The 21,377-nt window shown below is 41.5% G+C and overlaps 1 protein-coding gene across 3 annotated transcripts in view; it reads left to right on the forward strand.

Annotated features, from left to right (window-relative positions):
• Positions 1-21,377, forward strand: part of nfixb (nuclear factor I/Xb) — a 170,702-nt gene that overhangs the window by 127,166 nt on the left and 22,159 nt on the right. Inside the window, exons 4-9 of one of the 3 annotated variants that reach the window (XM_083896322.1) lie at positions 9,090-9,155; positions 11,189-11,263; positions 12,368-12,488; positions 12,863-12,898; positions 14,335-14,465; positions 16,210-16,284. In XM_083896322.1, coding sequence (XP_083752448.1) covers positions 9,090-9,155; positions 11,189-11,263; positions 12,368-12,488; positions 12,863-12,898; positions 14,335-14,465; positions 16,210-16,284 — 504 coding nt within the window. The remainder of the gene's footprint in view (positions 1-9,089; positions 9,156-11,188; positions 11,264-12,367; positions 12,489-12,862; positions 12,899-14,334; positions 14,466-16,209; positions 16,285-21,377) is intronic. The other 2 variants (XM_083896323.1, XM_083896324.1) reach the window with 2 other exon arrangements.

A 21,377-nucleotide genomic window follows, 5' to 3' on the forward strand; every position in this document is an offset into this window, starting at 1 on the left:
ATTAACAATGTATAGAGTGTATTTCTGATTCATTTAATGTTATAGTCATTGAAAAAAAAGTGATTTTCCTTCAAAAATAAGGACATTTCTAAGTGACCCCCAACTTTTGAACGGTCATGTACATGCATACATTATATTTAGTGTTCCATGCACATGTGCAGTGCAGTTCACTCAAGTCTGACCCCCATCACATGTACGGACCAAAAAAACACACACACACACACACACACACACAGCTGCATTCCCACATGAACCCAGAGCTGGTACCCACAGTCCGAGTTTCCACCTGTGCGCCAAAAAATCCACTCCTCCACATCGGCCCCCGAAAAAGTCGGCGCAGCTGTGCAGCAGAGGGCGGAGAGCGGGTCGTCGTAGCATGAGAGAGTGGAAGGGAGAAGCAGAGGCGAGACACAGAGATGGGAGATGGAGAGAGTGAGAGAGAGAGAACAGTGGCAGATTTGTCCACAGAGCTCTAGAGCAGTTGGGAGGAAGGAGGGTCCCCCCCCCCCCCTCCCTATCATTTGACTGTGAACTGAGCTATCCTTAGATGACACAGCAGACTGAGGGTGGAGACAAAGAGACCGAGTCAAAGAGGTCGCGTACTGTAGGCTGAGGCCGTATCTGTGCGTGCAGGTGCTGGGATCTACATACGGCGTGTGTCGTGTTTACAGTCGATGATCTGCTGCTGCATTCCTGAGTGTGGAGGTGGAATTTGTCTGCGTTTTTTTTTTTTTTGTCTTTTGGCCTCTGCAGAAATCAGGCCAGACAATGGACTCATTCTGATGAAATATGACAGATTAATGATAACAAACGATACACAACATAAATAACACTGGGTTACATAAAGCACATTCTAAGTTGTCTATGTCTTTTCAACTGAATTAGGAGCATTTTGCACCGCTGAATCCAAAAAAATAGATTTTTGAAAAATCTGATCTTCTGACTAAATTGATTACATTTCGCCCAAGCTTTATCCTGGTCAGCAAGTTCAATACGAAAATAAGCATTTGTAAGCACGCTTTATGAAACTTGTGACTATAGATTCCTATTAGGAACAATGGTGTATTCACCGCAGATGTTTATTCTTGCGAGATTTTCTCGTCGAAGCCATTTCATTCACTTGTAATATATATAAAAACAACAATTAGTCATACTTTGGCACATGCAAAATCTTCATAATTTGTTTATTGCAAGAAATATAAAATAATTTTGCATCATATGACGTGAATATACCCGTACATGTAAACAAAACAGCAAAACATGTAATGTAAACTAAATAATAAGTCAAAAAAGGCAAATTTGTGAGATAAACTTTTCATTTCTGGGGTGAAAAATGTGGAATAATAAGAAGATTGATCAAGTAATAAACACCTGCTAATCATTAAAAAATACAATAATTGGCCAACCAATGAATCCGCCTACTTCTACTTGAGTTTACTTAGTAATGTGAGCACAAACGCTTTTGCCAGTAAGAATAAGAAAATATTCTTTTAACTCTTTTAAACCATAGTTTTCCCTGAAAATCCTCAGATTCACACACAAACACAACACCATGAGTATTCCACTTCTGTACAGTTTAGGCACAGATTTGTAAGTCTCTACAAAGGGATACAGCTCCAAAAACACTGCATCCCACATTTCCCATAATGCAACACAACAATAATAATAACAGTTCTTTTAATGTTGGCCCTCATGTTACCAGATCTGAGTAATTACTTTGGTGGGTTTAATGTTATTAGTATTGCTTACAGAAAAACTGACCAAAGTGATATAATTAAAACCCCCAAAGCTGTAACAAAGTGAAGTTGTCCTTTTTAAAACCCTGGACTGCTGCTCCCACGTGCTGAACGTGTGCAGGGCTCAGTGTACAGTAACATTTGTGGTGTTTAAAGCTGAAATAAACAAGTGTTTGTCATGTTGTTAAACTGGCGGTTGCACAGTGCAAAAACAAAAGCACCGCCATCGTCCACATTTATATCGCTCCTCCAGACAGATATTGCGGTATGAAGTGCAATTAAACACTCATTGACCACGTTATTAGGCAACACCTGTTCAAACGCTTGTTAATGCAGAATAGAGGGGTAACTTTATTACACCCTCTGTTCTGAACCTTCCTGCAGAGAGGAGCACTGAGCAACGCCTGGGGACCAACTCCAGATTAAATGTCTGGTGCCTCGGTCAGGGCGCACTAACAAGAACATTTACGACGCTAACACGTGTTCTGATGGCTCGGAGGAAACCGGAGAACCCAGAGAAAACCCCGAACATGTGAACTAAATGTGTTTAGACGCAGTTGAAGTTCAAACCGAGCATATGAATCAGGAAGAAATGCGATTTAAGTTACTATGTATTTTAGAAACTGGGATAGACGATCGTGTTCAGTGAGCAGCAGTTCTGAGTCAAAATGACTTGTTGATACCAGACGTTAGACCGGTAATAAATGATAGAACAGCAATAGTAACTCCAATAACCTCTAGTTACCACATGCGATATCATCACGATATTATCTACTATAATGTAAGGATGACACTTAGAGCTGCAGCTATCGATTCTTTTCGCAATCAATAATAATCTGTCCATTATTTTCTCAATGAATCCATAATTTGGCCCATAAAAATGAAAAAAGTTGATCAGTGTTTGTCAAACCAGGAAATGGCGACGTTTTAATGATTTCTTTATGTGGAGCAAAGAAACAAAGAATATATTCACATTTAAGTAGTAACTGATTAATCAAAATAGTTGACGATTGTCTTGGTAATCGAAAAATCTGTCGATTATTTTCTCGATCAATCGTTTGGTTCATAAATTGTCAGAAAATGTTAAAAATAAACGATCGGTGTTTGTCAAACCTGGAAATGACGATGTTCTCGAATGTTTTTGTTTTGTCCACAAACCAAAATGATTCACTTTTAATGATTTCTTTGTTTTGTGGAGCAAAGAAACGAAGAACATATTCACATTTAAGAAGCTAAAACAACCAGAAATCTTGTTTTAATCACGAAAAAAGCTTCATCAATTATCAAAATAGTAGTTAATTAATTTATTAATCGATTTGTTTCCGCTCTAATCATAAAGAAAAAGATAGAAATTACCATTACCTGTAAAATATGAACCGAGACGTTTGATTTAAATTTGAAAACAATTAATTCTGGGCCATAAAACTAAGTCTAAAAACAACACTATTTCAGCCTCATCTGCAGCTGCAGTGATATAATCTGTGCACGACACCTGAAAGCGGTGGTTATTAGAAGCTAGTGTCGCATTTCTATTTAGAGGAAAGTGATTTCTGGCAGTCGCACACGCTTGACTGATTTCCTCCCTTCACAATAAAGTTTTAACAGCCATAGTTGTTACGCTGTTATCTCCCGTGATGTTGATTTTTACATGATGTCACCCGTCTGACAAAGTCTCCCTGCACACACTTGTTTGCCCGTGTGTGTGTGTGTGTGTGTGTGTGTGTGTGTGTGTGTGTGTGCTTGTAATGCACAAACAAACACTCTAAGCTGTTTGGTAAATTAACACACATAAAAAAGTGTGCAGCAGTGCAGTTTTGTGCACTTGTGTGTGGCGTGCGTGCAGTAAATGAGTCCATTAGCACTGGCAGAGGCCGCCTGTGTGTAGCAGACAAATGAGCATGTGTGCGCAATTTTACCTTTGAGTGTCTCTAAATGATTTGCACGTGTTTGTATGAGCAGTTTTTGGTTTTTGTGTGTGTGTGTGTGTGCATTTGTGTGTATGATGATGAATTGTGTGATTAAGTGAGTGCGACCATTATGCGCGTCCATTAGCCTGGGTTGTGAGTCGGTAGCCTCTGCACAGTCACCGTACACTGACCACACACACCAATAAACAGTGTTTGTGTACTTTTCTGTCTTAAACACTGACACTTGTCAGGACCAGTAGTCCAAAACCTGGTCCTAATGAGGCAGAACCTGTTTTCTGAGGAACTGGGTCTGAGTTTAGTGCTAAAATGTGAATTGTTAAGGTTAGGGTTTGACATTAACTTTGATTAGGGCCATTTAAAATGAATGGAAGCCCATGCAGTGTCCTAAGAAGAATAGGGGTGCAAACCTGAGTGTCATGTGTGTTTGTGTGTGTGTGATTGGAGTGATTACATGGTATATTTGACCCGTGTGTGTGTGTTGATTATCTCAGACGGGGTGTGTGCAGGGGGCCTTGGGGCGACTGTGCACAGGAGATAAGAGTGATTCATCCGTGTTTAAATGTGTGTGTGTGTGTGTGTATCCATGTATGGTGTGTGCACATGCAGGCATATGAACCAACATGTTTGTAAATGTGGCTTCATGTACCTGCGTGTGTGTGTGTGTTTGCGCACGTGTGTGTGTGTGTGTGCCTCTGGCAGTGATTTGTCCCTGCTGGTGGTCTACAGAGTATCAAGCATTAACAGGAGGATGATAATAATACACAGCCTCTCTCTATTGTTCACAGTGAGAGTGGAGTATCTCCTGTCCTTTTGATGCAGTCAGCCATCCCACTCCCCCTACACACACACACACACACACACACACACACACACACACACACACACACACACACACACACACACACACACACACACACACACACACACACACACACACACACACACACTCACTCACACTCACATTACTCCTGTACTGGCACCTTTGGGCATTTGAGGTGGACACACACAGACACACACACTATATAATGTTCTATATACAGTAACACACATGTGCATAAATGTCATCTGTAAAACCCATCACACGTGCATTCTATAAATGCATCATGGAGTCGGACACACTGAAGCGATGATGGCTGATGCCATAAGTTCCATCCTTACATAATAATGCTAGTAGTAAAGTTTATTTATTTATATATATATATATATATATATATATATAGCCATAAAAACAAAGCCATAAAAACCCTCGTCTAAACTAAGAGCCTGCTTGAATAAGAGTATTTTGCTTGATAGTAATAATAATAATAATAATAATAGGCTATTGTTTTCATACATTATTGGAATAAACTTGGGAAAGACATACAGATATAGAGCTAAGAATCTATTTGTTACCATTAGGGCTGTGCAATTAATTGCAAAATAAATAATAGAAAGCACAATATGACCATTTGCAATATTGAAATGGGAAGAAATACTGCAGTGCTTTGATGAGAGGACAATTTGTGACGAAACAGAATGATGATGGAATTCTACATTCTTAATTTCTTATTTTTTTGTGTGTGAAAGTGACTGTTATCTGATCAATATAGAATCAGGTCCAAAGGAAATATCTGTCCAAATATCGATGATATGATTTTTTTGGACCATATTCTGCAGCTAAACTATCACTGTTTTGGCCACATCCACATACACTCTTAGAAATAAATAGAACCATATAAGGTTCTTCGGCTTGTCTTCATAGGAGAACCCTTTTTGACTACAGGTGGAAAGGTTCCACCAAGAACCCTTTTAAAACCCTTTATTCAGGAAAGGGTTTTAAAGGGTTCTGTGGATCAAAATGGTTCTTACTTGAACCATTAGTGTTACCAAGAACCCTTGAAAAACCCCTTCTTTGGGAAATGGTTCCAGGTAGAACCTCAGCCCCTGTAGAAGGACCCTTTTGGAACCCTTATTTCAAAGAGTGTACCAGTGTACAAGCTTTAGCACTTTTAATGTAAGGTTTAAAGGCGGATATGAAGTAAATAAGAAATGGATACTGGGGGGAAAAAAACAGTCATGGGATCGATTGATTTGAAAGTTCTGCAGGAATGAAAATGCTGTTTAAATTTTTCAAAGGAGCGTAATTGTCCCTTAGTGGAGAAGCACCTGCAGTCGCTCTGTGACAGCCTCTCATTAACTTTATTACCACCTAGATTTCACTCCCTCGTCACTGCTTTATTAATCTTTATTAGCCAAGCTGTAGATAAACACTTCACATTAGCATTACTAGCAGGATGTGTGTGTGTGTGTGTGTTTATTTAACTCTGTGTTGTTTTTGTGTGTTACTTCCCAGTGGATGGGCCAAGAAACAAGAAGTTAAAAAAAATGGTACCAGCAATCACAACTGCCAATTCAGTGTATATATGTGCTGTATACGTAAAGCACAATTACAGGAGCACTCAGCAAACCTGCCACGAGCGCCACATCCCAATTAGTTCCATCTTTAACAATTAAATTCCCAAGCAAATAAAGATCACTTTTGTCTAATAACTTCGACAAATGGGTTCCTGTTGCCAGTTTGCCAAGAAAAGTAAAAAAAAAAAGCAATGAAAGCAGAGTTTGAAAATGAGTTTAATAATGAAACTGGAATGGATTTAACACCTTAAAATGCAGAGAGACTAATATAGTACAAATGTAGCGTAGCGCGGCGCGGCCTCCAGTCGCTTCGGTGCCAAGAAATACTTAAACAAAACAGCACATTGAGCCGGTGCCAGTGGGCTATATTATTATCTTCATTCCAACTAATTGCCAGGCCAAACAGCGACACATATGCACACCCAGGTTTCAACAGCCACTCGTCACCGGGGACTTTCGGCGGTGGTGTGCCATCTCTGTTGTCATGACAACGAGGCGCTGAAACTTGGCTTGGATGTTGTCACATGTATTGGTGATTTCTCAGAGGCAAACAGGTTTAAATGATTTTTAACAGTTTGTTGCTTGTAACGAAACGCATAATTGGGATTGTTTGACTTGGCACGACCTGGGCGGTAACACGAGCCCTGGGCTTTGTTTGCTCTCGGTTCGTCTTACGACTTCATTTTTTGTGTGTCTTCTTCCCGATCTTTGTGTTTGCGTCCTTACTTCTGGGATCTTCTTCGCATTTTTTGTACGCTTTTAGTGCAGGCAACACAACGCTAGCAGACAAGCGTCCCAGTGGTTTTTATCTTCACTCCATTAGCATTGCACGTCCTCTGTAGGTCTTTTTTATCTTTAAGACCATTGGGCCTGTGTGTGTTTGACAGAGTGTGCTTTGCAAGCATTTGTGTGTGTGTGTGTGTCTGTGTGTGTGTGTGTGGGTGTGCCGTCAGCTAGCAGGAATGCATGGGTACCGCCAAAGCTAAGATGGCTGCCAAGCGCTAAGATGGCTGCCAGGATTCCACAGAGCGACAGCACGAGAGAGAGGGAGAGAGGGAGAAAGCAGTAGAGACAGAACAAGTGTGAGAGGAATCGAGGGAGAAAGACAAGAAGATGGACTCTCGCGAGCGCAACGAGTGAGCGCACGAGTGTTTGTGAGGGGAAAATAGAAACTCTTTCCCTCCTCTGTGTCTTATCCCTCTTTTCTCCACACTTCTTTGAGACCACGGGACGGTTGAGGTGATTCCGTTTGTCTCGTTTTTTTTTGTTTCCCGGGTTTTGGCAGCACGCGGAGCGGGTGAAGAGTGCAGCAGTTTGCTGGCTAATAGCTCACTAATGCCACCCAAGATTAGGCTGCTGATTTGGGCTTAGGAGATGTTGAGACTAGGGCGGGGGGGGGGGGCCCTAGCTGGGGACACTTGGCCCAGGACGGCCTTAAAGCTTCAGCGCTGTGGAGTAATTGGTATATATGATACAACCGTAAAACTCTACAAGGCCGGATTACATATCTGTAGAAGAATGGCAGCGAGCGAGCCAAGCAAAACTAACCGAGGCAGCTCTGTGCCGCCCGCCCGCCCGCCTGGTTCGCCCCTATAGATGCACAATTGAAAACACAGGAGAAGCAGTCCAAACAATGCCAAAAAGCAACCCCCCCCCCCCCCCCCCCCCAAACATGTATGTTTTGCATCGACCCAACAGGCCTTTTTGCTGGAGAGTGTGCGTGAGTGGGGAAAAAGAGGAAAATTGTTTGTGATTTTAGTAAATACACTGGAGCCACACAGTCCAAATATTTCCCAGAACAGAAAAACAAAAAGTGCATGTTTTGTATGAGGAGATGAAGTTTGTTGTGACAATAGACATCAACCCGGTCCTCTGAAATACTTGAACGTGAACCTGTTTTTGACACTTGTTCCACCACGGTGTAACTTTTGTTGAGTTTATTATAGAGCTGCAACTAACGGTTATTTTCTCGATGAATCGCTTGGTCCATAAAATGTCAGAAAAAACGTTGATCAGTGTTTGTCAAACCTGGAAATGAAGATGTTCTCCGATGTCTTTGTTTTTGTCCACAAACCAAAATGATTCAGTTTTAATGATTTCTTTGTTACGTGGAGCAAAGAAACGAAAAAAATATTCACATTTAAGAAGCTGAAACAATCAGAAATATGTTTTTTATCAAAATAGTTGACTATTAATTTAATAATCGATGAATTGTTTCAGCTCTAGTTTATTATTCTATCTCTGTTTGGTTATATCACACCTGACCGAGGGAGCATTTGTGTGTATACAGAAGCAGCGCAGGTGTGATGGGTGTGATTTTTGAGCACTTGTATTCACTATTTCTCACTATTTACTTTACATTTTCAGTGATACTCTGATTGGTTTGCTGCCGTTTTATGTTACGTGCTTTTCCAAAGTTATTATAGTATTGAAAGTTTGCTTTTTTTATTTCAGTTTACTTTTACTTCATTCAACAAATGATTTAGTAGTTTCAGTTTAGTTTTTTATTGAGTTTTAGTCTTAGTTTTTCAGGTATTAAGAGAACGCCTTGACGTGTAGACGCTGAAAAGGATGAAAGAATGTGTGACACCAAATCAGGATTATCAAATCTTTTACTTTCATTCTTTAACCGTTAACACCTGCAGGTAAATCAAAAGTAAAAATGTAAATTGTCTATATTCCAGGATTAAGTTTTGGAAAAACAAGGACAAAGCTGAATTTATCTACAATTTTAGATAAATTGTCGTTTTTATTTTTATTTCAGTTGATTAAATCATTTTTTTCGCTGCTAGTTTTAGTTTTAGACTTACTTTTTTGTTAACTATAATTCTTCCTCTTCTATCGCATTGTGTGAACTCGTTTGACGTTGGATTGAACAACAGCTTTAACCACTTTATGGTATTCGTATTCCAGTCGTCATCTCAGATCCATATCTGCTGTCTCTGATGCTAACCGTGTGTCGTATCCAGACATTTATCCGTCCACCTGACTGACCGTCTCTCCTCCTCCTCTTCTTCTTTTTGTCTTGCAGAACAATCAGGACAATCAGACAACTCAAACCAGCAAGGAGACACAGACGTCAAGCCTCCGCCAAATGGTACGTTTACGACTATGTTCACTTGAGCGCTGAAAAATGTTTTACATACCCGTACATTGCGTACATGCAGTAACGGCTATACATGTGTGCATGCAGTATATACACTACCCCCACATGCAGGCCTCCGTGTGTGTGTGTGTGTGTGTGAGGGTGTCCCAGCAGAGTTTGGGTTTGAGTTTATTATGGTAAGTAGAGCTGATGGTACCGTAGCGTTGGGGTTGTGCTGGGATTGCGGTGGGCCACTCATAAATCACACTGACGTTATTGGAAGATGGGAACCACATGGCCGCTGCCGAGCTGAGCGCTGACCTCATGCGCCGTCCTCGCTGTGGTTAACCCTGGACGGGGATGGAGTGAAGGAGGAAGGGATGGAGGGATGGAGAAGGGGAGGAAAATAAGGGACGGAGGAGGAGGTGAAGAGGACTGGGAGGAGAGAAATGATGGACGTGTTGAGAGAGAGAGAGATGAAATTAAGGAGGGATCGCAGAGGAGTATCTCACTCCATGAAATCACTTTATTTACCAAAAAAAAAAAAAAAGAATTCTCCAGTCTGGCCTTCATCAGTGTCACTGTTGTGAAGTGTAGCTGCCTTTTGAAGAGCAAACACACACACACACACACACACACACACACACAGGCGATTCCTCTGTCAGCTAATTAGTATAGTATTGCACCTGGCACAGCAATGGGAATACATAACAGTCGGTGATCGTCCAGAGCTGGAGCGAGACAGGAAGTGTGCACGGTTGTTTCTCGTCACTGAGTCGAGTCAACAACACCCACGTTGTAATTAAGCAGACTTTTTTTTCTTTTATAGGTTTAAGTTACCACGTCGGTCGACTCAAAGGAAGTTGCTGCTAGCGTACACTACTGTTCAAAAGTTTGGGGTCACTTAGAAATTTCCTTATTTTTTTTTTTCAATGAATATAACATTAAATGAATCAGAAATGCACTCTATACATTGTTAATGGGGTAAACGACTATTCTAGCTGCAAATGTCTTGTTTTTAATGGAATATGTACATAGGTGTATAAAGGCCCATTTCCAGTGTTCTAATGGTACATTGTGTTTGCCAATGGCGTTAGAATGCTATTGAATGATTAGAAAACCCTTGAAAACCCTTGTGCAATGCAACGTGGTTGACCTCCGCCAGGACGTATATGTTTTCGCCAGAGTTTGATGTTTGTTTGTCCAGAGTTCATTAGCTAGAATGAAATTGAAAAAAATAGAATTATTCAGGAAATGTCCGCAATGGGACCAGGAACACGTGATTAATTTTGGGGCATGATCCATAGACGCTATCACCATTTTTATCACTATTTTGTGGGGGGCGCTGAGCTGCCTTTGCGCAGGTCTGCGCTCTCCGAGTGCTTTTCTTGGTGTATAGAGGCCCATTTCCAGTGTTCTAATGGTACATTGTGTTTGCTAATCGCGTTAAAACCCTTGAAAACCCTTGTGCAATGATGTTAGCACAGCTGAGAACAGTTTTACTGGTTTTTGACGAAAGGGCAAAATTATTATTTGGAATAAAAATCATTATTTTTAATGTTGTCAATGTCTTGACTATATTTTCTATCTATTTTGCAACTCTTCATGAATAAAAGTGTGGCTTTTAATTGTAAACACCAAAAAAATGTGTATGGGTGACCCCAAACTTTTGAACGGTAGTGTATATACCGTTCCACTGGAGCATATGTTCTTCTACTCGTGTGCTCATGATGTTCAGTTTACTGTATACACGCGGTCCATAATACATAAGTTATCCAGTAAAGCTGTCCATGTGGATGTCGTGCTCCGCTGTTGGCCGTGATTAGCCGTGTGTCTCTGAGCATGTCCAAAGCGAAGGCTTGTTGCGTCTTTATAAAAAACACATGGTTCCTCTGGATGACACCGGCAGTGTGTCGGGGCTTTGGCATACACATGTTTTTCAACTCACTTTGTGTGTGTGTGTGTGTGTGTAATTTTATGCATGTTTTGGTGTATGCCGTCTGCGCTCACACACACTTTCCCCTCCCTCTCTCTCTTTTATCCAGGCCACTTGAGTTTCCAGGACTGCTTTGTGACTTCAGGGGTGTGGAACGTAGCCGAGCTGGTCCGCGTGTCGCAGAGTGAGTATTTGCCGTCAATTCCGGTACCATGTACACCCCTATCAAGGCTGCGACTAGTGATTATTATCAATCTGTCAATAATCGTCTTACTTGATCGAGAGTTACTTGGTTCCGCAAAATGTCAGAAAATAGAAAAACAACTCCTCACTTTTTCCTAAGCCCCAGAATAATGACATCTTCAAATTTCTCGTATTGTCCACAGACCAAAAATATTCCGTTTAGTGTCGTAGAGCCACAAAGAAACCAGGAAATATTCACATGTGGTGACGGAAATCGCAGATTTATTGTGTTTTCACATCGCAGCCTTCTTCTATTTATATATTTTTAACTACACTCTTAGAAAGTAGAACCATATAAGGTTCTTCGGCTTGTACTCATAGGAGAACCCTTTTTGGCTCCAGGTAGAACCTTTTTATAAAGGTTTCACCTGGAACCCTTTTAAAACCTTTATTCTGGAAAGGGGTTTTAAAGGGTTCTCTGGATCAAATGGTTCTTACTGGAACCATTAGTGTTACCAAGAACCCTTGAAAAACCCTTTCCCGGAAAAAGGGTTTTTCAGAAGCAAATGGTTCCAGGTAGAACCGCAGCTCTTGTAGAAGGACCCTTGTGGAACCCTTATTTCTAAGAGTGTAATAACGACAATGAATTGATCCTAATAAGAAGTTATTGACAGATAGATCATAGTCCTTGAATTTCTTTAGACATTAAGACATTAACTTTGTTTTTATAGCTTGACTTTCCGAGTTGAAACTAATATTCTTGGAGCGGAGCGGGGGTTTCGTAGACAGTGCAGATGATCTATGATGTTTAACACATACGAGTGCAAGTTTTCTCCATTAAAAAAAGACAGATGCATTGCTTTAAGTTCTGCTTCATAACCATCACCAGCAGCAGCAGCAGCAATAGTCTGGTGTCAGGAAACAGCAGCTTATAAATCCCAGAGCACCAAACTGAAGGAATCCACTTAGAGCAAAAAAAAACAACCCTGTCCTTGTTTTGCAGGAACCTCAACTTTTTATATTTAGAGATGAACAAATGTACTTTTGTCTGTGTGTGTCTGTGTGTGCCTGTGTGTGTCTGTGTGTGTGTCTGTGTGCACCTCAGCTCCAGTGGCTACAGCGACCGGCCCTAACTTCTCCCTGGCCGACCTGGACAGCCCTGGATACTACAACATCAACCAGGTGACCCTGGGACGGCGCTCCATCACCTCCACCCCCTCCACCAGGTAGACACGCCCACACACACACACACACACACACACACACACGAGTACAAACACACAACACTTGTGCTGAAGTTGTAGTTTTTGTTCTGCACTAATATTCTTCCTTTCTTTATTCTCTAACCTCTTTAATCTTTTCTGCTGACCTTGCTCTGCTTTTTTATTCTGGCCTTTCTTTTCCCTTTTCTCCCCCCTCCCCTCCCCTCCCTCCACTTTTCCTCCTTCACCACTAATCCTTCTCATTCCCTCTCACTTTTCCCACCGATCCGTCTGTCACACTGTCTGTGTTTGTGTCTTTTGTGTCTCTGTGTTCCCCCCTCCCTCCCCTCCCTCCCTCACTCCCTCTGTCGACCTCTCCCGCTCATCTTACGCTGCAGGACTGAAATGGAGCTTTATGCAAGTCTCCCACGGAGGTAGTTACACTCAGTACAGAATATCTCCCCTGATGCTAATGTAACACAGGCCCCTGCATCACACGTTGCACACACACACACACACACACAAAAAAAGCCACACATCGGTTGCTGTCACACATATATGCGCACATATTTAAACATTCAGGATTCGCTGTACATTCGTAACCCTGCGTTTTCATTTTATAGGCCACAGATGTACGAGTCTATACCAATCTGCAAACACACACAGGAACGAATTCCAGCGTCGCTTTACACACACGATGTAGCACAACGGTACTTCAGGCCAGTATGGACACACTGAGTTCATTTAAGTGCTGTGTTTGTCCTAATTCAGCTAAAACCTAATGTCAGAATAACACACTGAAGGGAAATCTTGACATTTTGGAATTTCTGTTGCACACGTCATGCGATATATGCTCAAACACGACGTGTGTCTTCATCAGAGCCTCATCTTAGCATTATGCCTGGGTCATATTTTCCGCATTCCATGTCCCTAGAGAGACACTACTTATTTCTGCATGAATGTACAAGACCACTGTTCAAATTCATACTAAGATGACAGTGTGTGTGTAAGTCATGGAAGGTCCTTGCCGGGAGTTCGCCTGCATTTGTAAATCCAACCCCTCCTCAGATTAGTTTAGTAGTTTAGGTATCACTGGAACTCTTTACATAATCTCAAGCAAGCATCCATGGTCACGAATGATGGCGGAGCTCGCGATGCTCATTTACTACGATTCAGAATCGCTATAAAATGCCCCAGAATAATATTTTTTTTTTTGAATAGTGTTTCCATGGCGACTGACTGGAAAAAGACCCATATAACATCATGTTTACGTGCCTCCGTTAGCTCCTTTAGCGCCATTAGCGCACCTACAGACGAACTGGAGCGATCTGTTTATTAAAGGAAAAGAGCAGCGCTACAAATAACCTGCGTACCTGTGTACTGCGTATGTGTGCCTCTGTTTTTAAAGTTTACCGTTACTTTAGAGACTCATTTTAACAATTGGGAGTCACGTAAAACATGACGTCGCGTGCATCTTTTTCCCTTCTGTCGTCATGGCGTCCTACGTTAATGTTGACGCCGTTAATGCGCCCAGCACTAATAAAGAGGCACTTTCATTTGTGTTACTTATGCAAATCATCCTTTGAACACCTATATATTGAAGCAGAAATCATCACAAATCAATCGTTTTGAATCGCATCCTAGCCCCAAAAATCTGAATATAATCGTGAGATAGTAAAAGATTCCCACCCCTAGCGCACACCACCACCACAGACAATATTTACATCACATGGACCCTAGTGGACACACGGATGCGGAAATTTATGACTCAGGCCGTGGCATGAAATAAAAGCAGCATCCTTCAAACTCGTCTCTTCTTACAATCATCATCATCCTAAGAAAACTGCCTCACATCCTCTTTGTCTCTCAGCTCCAACAAGCGCAAGTCCATTGACGACAGCGAGATGGAGAGCCCGGTGGACGATGTCTTCTACTCGGGCCGCTCCCCGGCGGCCGGCAGCAGCTCTCAGTCCAGCGGTTGGCCCAATGACGTGGATGCAGGTAGTCTCGCCATCAATTCTGCACCAATTCCAGATGCTTCTTTTTTTCCCACTTGCTGAGCCAAAGTCCACATCAATTCAGATTTGAGTGTTAAAGCTTTATGGAGGTTGCAACAGAAACAGCTCCTTTAATGTTTTTTCTTAAAACTCAATTTGGCTTAAGTTTTTTTTTAATGTTAAAGCCCCTGAAAACTTGAAATAAGTAGTTTTGACATTAGTATTGTCATTTCTTACTATAGAATAATTCAAAAATGGATGGATTTTACAAGTTCTAGTACCATCCATTTTGTTTTCTTTGGATAGAGCCAGAATATATACGGTATTTTATGGCTGCAGCTTTTGCAGATAAGAGAGTGGCATCAATCCTCTGAACACTCGGGAAGACAATGGTAAATATTATTCCTGCATTCCTTCAAATATTCAATCATTGAACAGCTCAGTGTAGTTCTTATTGGGTCAGTGTTCCATGAAACACAACCAAAGCAGCTCCACAAGTCACTTGAAATCAGTGATAGTGATAGAATACACGCTTTTCACAAATGTAGAAGAATAAATTTAAATTTGAATTTAAATGACCTGCTGCACTCTCATTAGTATGATTTAAAGAGTTTACAGAGCCAGAGCAAGGGTAAAGAGGTTGAGGTCAGCCCAAAAATCTAATGAGAAAATCACTAATTTGGTTAATCTGCCACATCATGACCTTGTGGGAGTGGTTTGATCAGATTTGACTGTTTCCAGTGACTTTAATAGGAAAAAATATTGTAGATGTTTTAATGTCTGAATTGAAATGGACCAGAAGCTCCAGCTCGCCTCCTTCCACCAGCACAGCTCTTGCCCTCTGTGTTGTCCTTCCCCCTCTGTTGTCTCCATCCCATCATCATCTTCTTCCATTCACTACTTCTACTCCACTTAGACGTCATGATGCCCCTCGCAGTCAAGTCGTAGCGTTAGCATCCTAAAGTGTCAGTTTGCCCCCAAAACACAAGAAAAATGTGTGTTTTTAATAACTCTTTGTGGTTTGAACGTGCAGATAAATGACAGATTTTTATTCCAGGAAACCTTTATTGCGCCCACATACAGCGTATGTGATAGAAAACGACAAATGACACATTATATGCCTTTATGTTTTCCAATAGAACGTTTAATATGTGACACTACGAGATATCTGCATGCTTTACTTTAACATGTTGTAAAAAGTACTGTTTCTCTAGGAGTGTGTGTGTGTGTTTGTCTTTCTGTGTTATACTGTATCATATTTTTATTAATTGTACAATGTGTAAGACTATTAAGAGATATCAAACAGTATAGGAATGTTTAAAACTGTCCTCTCTTAGTCGCCTTAACAGCTTTAATACCCGTGTAACTTTTAACCACTTTGCAGTGGATTGTATCACAGCGAGATCTTTCGTCTACGTCTCCTTTTGTGTCGTTTTTGACCTCAGGGATTCTCTAAAATTGCGAAATGTTCATGTCTTTTTGCCAATTTTTTTTTTTATAAACCATCACTCCCACTCACATGCTGCTATGTTCATACAACCGAGCAGCAGTAATGATGTAACTCTTAAATAGAGACACTCTACAGTGTTAAAACCCCCCTCGACTGTCCATTATCTAACCACTATTCTTTCTGTCTTCCTCATGCTTTCCATCCCTCTCTCTCTCTCTCTCTGTGTCTCTGGCTGTTTCTCCTCCCCCTCCTCCCCCCCGTTGTTAACTCTTCCCTTCTCCCCTGTTTGGCCTTCCAGTGCAGCACCATTTGGCCAGTGTGCAGGAGAGGAAGATTAAGCATGAGAACGATGGAGTGCAGTTTCCTTACCATGGTTAGAACAACAATTATAAACATTCTACTGTGTCATATACATGTGTCTGCTTCAGCTCACACCCACCCTCCACTCCACATATGTACTGTATATCTCTCTCTATCTGTGTATCTTTTTTTTCCTTCCAAATCTGTTTGCACTTCCTGTGATGTGAGCTGTTCTCCACATTGTCCATTCTCTTCTTCTTCTTCTTCTTCTTCTTCTCCTCCTCCTCTCTGCTGCTCTCTGGCTACGCTGCCGCTGGGTGGGGTTGTGTTTCTACCAGATGTCTGCTGTTGTCCGTTGTGGGTTTACCAAAGCCTTTTGGTAGCCCAGTAGCTCCATAACATCCACCCGCCTGTCTGCCTCAAAGATGTTGTTGTAAATCTGTGAAAGGAATCAGACATGTAGGAGGATAAGTACACCCCCCCCCCCCCCAGGTCGGTGCATGCGAAACATCCTCACTCCTCCTGTCCTGGTGTTACACTGTCTGACTTACAATACGCTGCATTTACATGTGTAATTATGTGCATTATTATACATCTTTAAAAAAAAAATCCACATTACTGAGAGTTTCTGACGTGGTGTAAACAAACAGCTCAGCGCTTTGGGTGTTGTGTAAATACATTTGCTGTTGAGCCCCTGAGAGAGAGAGAGGCAGAGACAGGCGATGCTCGACACAGGTTTTGTGTGTATCAGCGTTAGCCGCTTGTTCTTCGTCTTGTCCGTTGTTTAGACGGCGCTGTCGAGCGGTGTGTGGAGAGAAAAAAACAACAATATAAGACCCAAATAAACACAACTGAAGGCACTCAGGTGTGTCGCGAATGAACACGAGGCGCCTTCTGTCTCCGAGACATGCTTACTCACTAACACACACACACACACACACACGACTAAATTGAAGCACACTCACTCTCTGATTTACATTCACACACAAATGCATGCACACACACACACACACACTCGCACACGCACACTCTTCCCCAATCTGGAGCGGAGCAGCGTTCCAGTCCAGATGGCGCCTCCATGTGTCTACAGCGAAGGGAGCTACTGGGTTACAGCAGACATCTGTTCTGGTGATGGTGGTGATGGTGTTGGGAGTGAGAGATGAGGAGGACTGGAGGACGAGTGGAGGGAGGAGCAGGAGGAGGAGGAGGAGGAGGGCGGGCCTCTACCTCTACCTCTACCTCTGCCTCTGCCTGCTCTGGAGGTGATCCTCTACCTGAATGAAAGGCTCTGAGGCATAGCAGGTGATCATGTAATTCATCATTACGTCCGCCGTCTCCTGCTCTCTCTCTGCTCTGCCTGCTTTGCTGCTGCTGCCGCCCCTTTGTGGGGAAAAAAAAAAAACAACCTGCTATCATCAACCTTTCAGTGAAGGGTGTGTTGGGGTGTTGTAGGGCGGGTGTTTCCTCTTAAGTATTTTCCATATTGATAAAGAATTCCGGCTAATTACATGGGGGCACGAACCAATGATGTATGTGCGGTTGTGTGTGTGTTATTGTTCCGCGGCGTCCTTGCTGAGCTGGAGAACATTAGCGCTACGCCGCGCGCTAATGATGAGCGATGTAGTCGGTGAATGAAGCAACACGACTCTGTTAATATATGTACATTGTTTTTTCTTTGTCTACCTGAATGACAAGTGTGTGAGCTCTCTCTCTCTCTCTCTTCATTGTGTGTGTGTGTGTGTGTGTGCACATGCTAGTGGACCATTTCTGTGGCAGTCGAGGGGGTTTGTGTGGTCGCCAGCTTGTTAGCGTGGTAAGACTAGAGGGTCATGGGAGCAATTGGCTGCCAGTCTGCTCGTACAGTGTGCCAGGAGCAGGACACAGAAATAATGTAGAACAAACAACTGTGTGTATATGTATGCGTGTGCAGACTCACACACACACTCACACACACAGAGATTAAGGCAGAGATCAGAGTAACTTCTGTTAGCTTTATCAGACAAAGCTTTCATTGGGCATCTGGGCCTCATTTGCCGCTCCTCACTGAGAAAGCCACACACACACACACGAGCAGATATTTCAGCAAGATACTGACTAATTAGGGAATATCACAGAGACAAAAAACAATATGTATAATTTAAGGCTGTTTATGCATAATAAGCTGGTTTTAATTGAACTCGGGGTATGTTATGGGACACGGTCGTGTACCACAGAGGAGCTGCAGCCAAAATTAGCTATAGTGTTTGTCGCGGGGAATGCACTGAATGATGCACAACAGACTGATTTTCTAACAGCAAGGAATCCAAATGCCTGCTGACATAATGTCTTTTTACTCTCGACTCGACTCTACCTCTGCACCTCATGTGAGATTACGGAAGTAGCCATAAATGGGTAAGTGGTTACTTCCTCTTAATGTACACACAATGTAAACACATTTTTATTGACGGGTAATCATTAGCTTTAGGGCTACTCCAGCAATTTCATGTCATATTCTAGTTCCATAAAGCTTCCTAAAATACTCATATTATACATATTTACAGCAATTTATGATATGATAGCATAACACTGGGTTACAATGATAAAAAAAATTATGTTGTCTATGTTGTTTCAACAGAATCCAAAAATGACATTCATTTTTCTCAATCAGGTCAGTTTATTATGCTAATTTGATTTAGAAAAATCCGATCTTTTGACTAAATTGATTACATTTTTGTGACATTATCAGTAGATTTTTGTTAATATTTCTCATCCAAAAAGGGTTTTAGGAGAAAAAACAAAATTGTTTTCTAACAGATTCCTGTTGGGAACATTGGTGTATTCACCGCAGATGTAGCAGAATACGTCAGGCTTATTTTTGCAAAGCCATTTCATTCACTTGTAATATATATATAAAAAACAATTAGTCATAAGTTGGCACATGCAAAATCTTCAGAATTCGTTTATTAAAGAAATATATAATAATTTTGCATCATATGACGTAAAAATACATGTATATGTAAACAAATATGTAGCTTTGTTCACAAAGTTGACCCGATTGAGCAAAACCCATGTGATTTTTGGATTCAGCACATCACAATGATCCTAAATCAGGTTAAAAAAAAAACTTAAACAATAAATTTGGTGTTGACCAGTGCAATTGATGCTTTCAACGGTTAGCGGTGGTTAACAGCGGTTTACGCGCTTTAACGCATGACACGTTTCCATGACGACTGACCGGAAAAAAGACATGCGTGATGTCATGTTTATAAATGTTCATAAACTGACCGCTGCAGTTCGGCTGTAGGCGCGCTAACGGCGCTAAAGGAGCTTATGCAGCTAACGAGGCTAACTGGTAAACTGTGCCTGGACTCCGGGTTTCGCGACACGTAAACATGGCGTCACGCGCGTCTTTTTCCGGTCAGTCGCCATGGAAACGGATCGTGCGTTAACCTGGAGCCCAGCGCTAACTACGATATAGTAGTAGACTGTACACATCTAAAAATTCCCTCTATATTCAAGTGTCTCTCTCTTTCTAAAACTTTCAAAGTTTTAATGACAAGAAAACTGAAGTTGTAGTGTTTTTGGCCGAGGCAGAACCTCTGTCCCCTCCCGCCGACCTCGGTTCCTTGGCTCGTTACAGTTGCGAACCTCGGGGTAATAATAGACTCTGATTTAGAATTTGACAAGCACATTAGCTCTCTTGTGCAAAAACAGCTTTTTTCAATTAAGGCAAATAGCCAAGGTCAAATCTATTCTGTCGAGGCATGACTTTGAAAAACAAAACAAAAAAAGAGACATGCACGCTTTTCATTACAACTCGACTGGATTATTGTAATGCTTTCTATGGAGGGGTGAGCCAGGCTTCCATTGCTCGCCTTCAGCTGATCCAAAATGCTGCTGCTCGCCTCTTAATTGGAGCTCACAGGCATAGAGCATATTTACCCCGTCCTGGCTTCCCTCCATTGGCTCCCACTGTGCTGCAGAATCCATTTTAAAATCTTTATTTATTTATTTTTTTTGAATAGAAGTGTCTTTGTAATCTTGCACCGCCTTACCAATCTCAGCCAATCAGCTGCTCGAGGTCGTCCCGCTCGAGCCTTCGCAGTAGCAGCTAGCAACAAATTGCGGAAACGAGTTGCTGCTGCACACTTCCTGTTTTTACATCTGTTTAAATACACATCTATTGTAACGCAGTGTGACTTTTATGAGATGTTCTCTGTTCTATGTGTTGTTTTAAATATGCTGCATAAATGAATTGGATTTGATTGTTCAAATTAATGGGCTGAGGAAATTCCTCCAGTAAATTAGCCATTAAAAATAAACAATCGAGCAGAACACAACGCTGTTTTACATTTAGAGATGCATGTTCACTTCTGGACAGTAGTGATGTGCAGGTCTGCCACCTGTACTCTAGATTAACTTGGCTGTAATTTGCAACTTTGGAAAAAAAAAACACTTCACAGCGGGAGTGAAATATTAACACCAGATGGGTGACGAGCCTACGCTGCTAATGTTCTGCTGACTGTAGCAAATGGTCTTCGACTTTTTTTTTTTTTATCATCTTGTAATGTTTTATGAACACTTTTTTTAAATGATTATTTTAGAGTGTTCAGCTGTTCTCCACTCCACTTTTCTTTTTTTTTTTACTCGACTTTCAACTCAGCAATTGCTCAGTGCTGATTACCAATAATTTGCCACACGGTGTCACTGATATTTAGCCAGAAATAGTCATTTATTCAGTCCCTTTATTCCTTTTATCAATGCAACAAAATATATAAAAGAGGAACCTTATTTCCCAGCTTTGAACAAAAGGGAAAGGAAATAACCAAAAGCATCTCAGTGCAAATACAACATAAGGGCGAATTCACACCTATAGTTCGATTGCTTTGGTCTGCACCAGTCAGAAAAATGTTACAATGTAGCAAACAGACATGGGCACAGTTTGCTTTCACATATGCATAGTTCTAAAACAGGGGTCTGCAACCTGCGGCTCTAGAGCCTCATGTGGCTCTTCAGCCTCTCTGTAGCGGCTCCATCTACCTTTGAAGAAAAAAATATTCACGTTTTTCACACTTTTTTGTCAAGATAAAGGCATAAATAAAAATGTTTTGATGTTTTATCTATCACATCCAGTTGAAAAACCTCCCCCAAAAGCGATTAAATAACTACATGAAATCGTTTTTATTT

The sequence above is a fragment of the Microchirus variegatus genome (genome assembly GCF_963457635.1).
Source record: "Microchirus variegatus genome assembly, chromosome: 10".
NCBI classification, from domain to species: Eukaryota; Metazoa; Chordata; class Actinopteri; order Pleuronectiformes; family Soleidae; genus Microchirus; species Microchirus variegatus.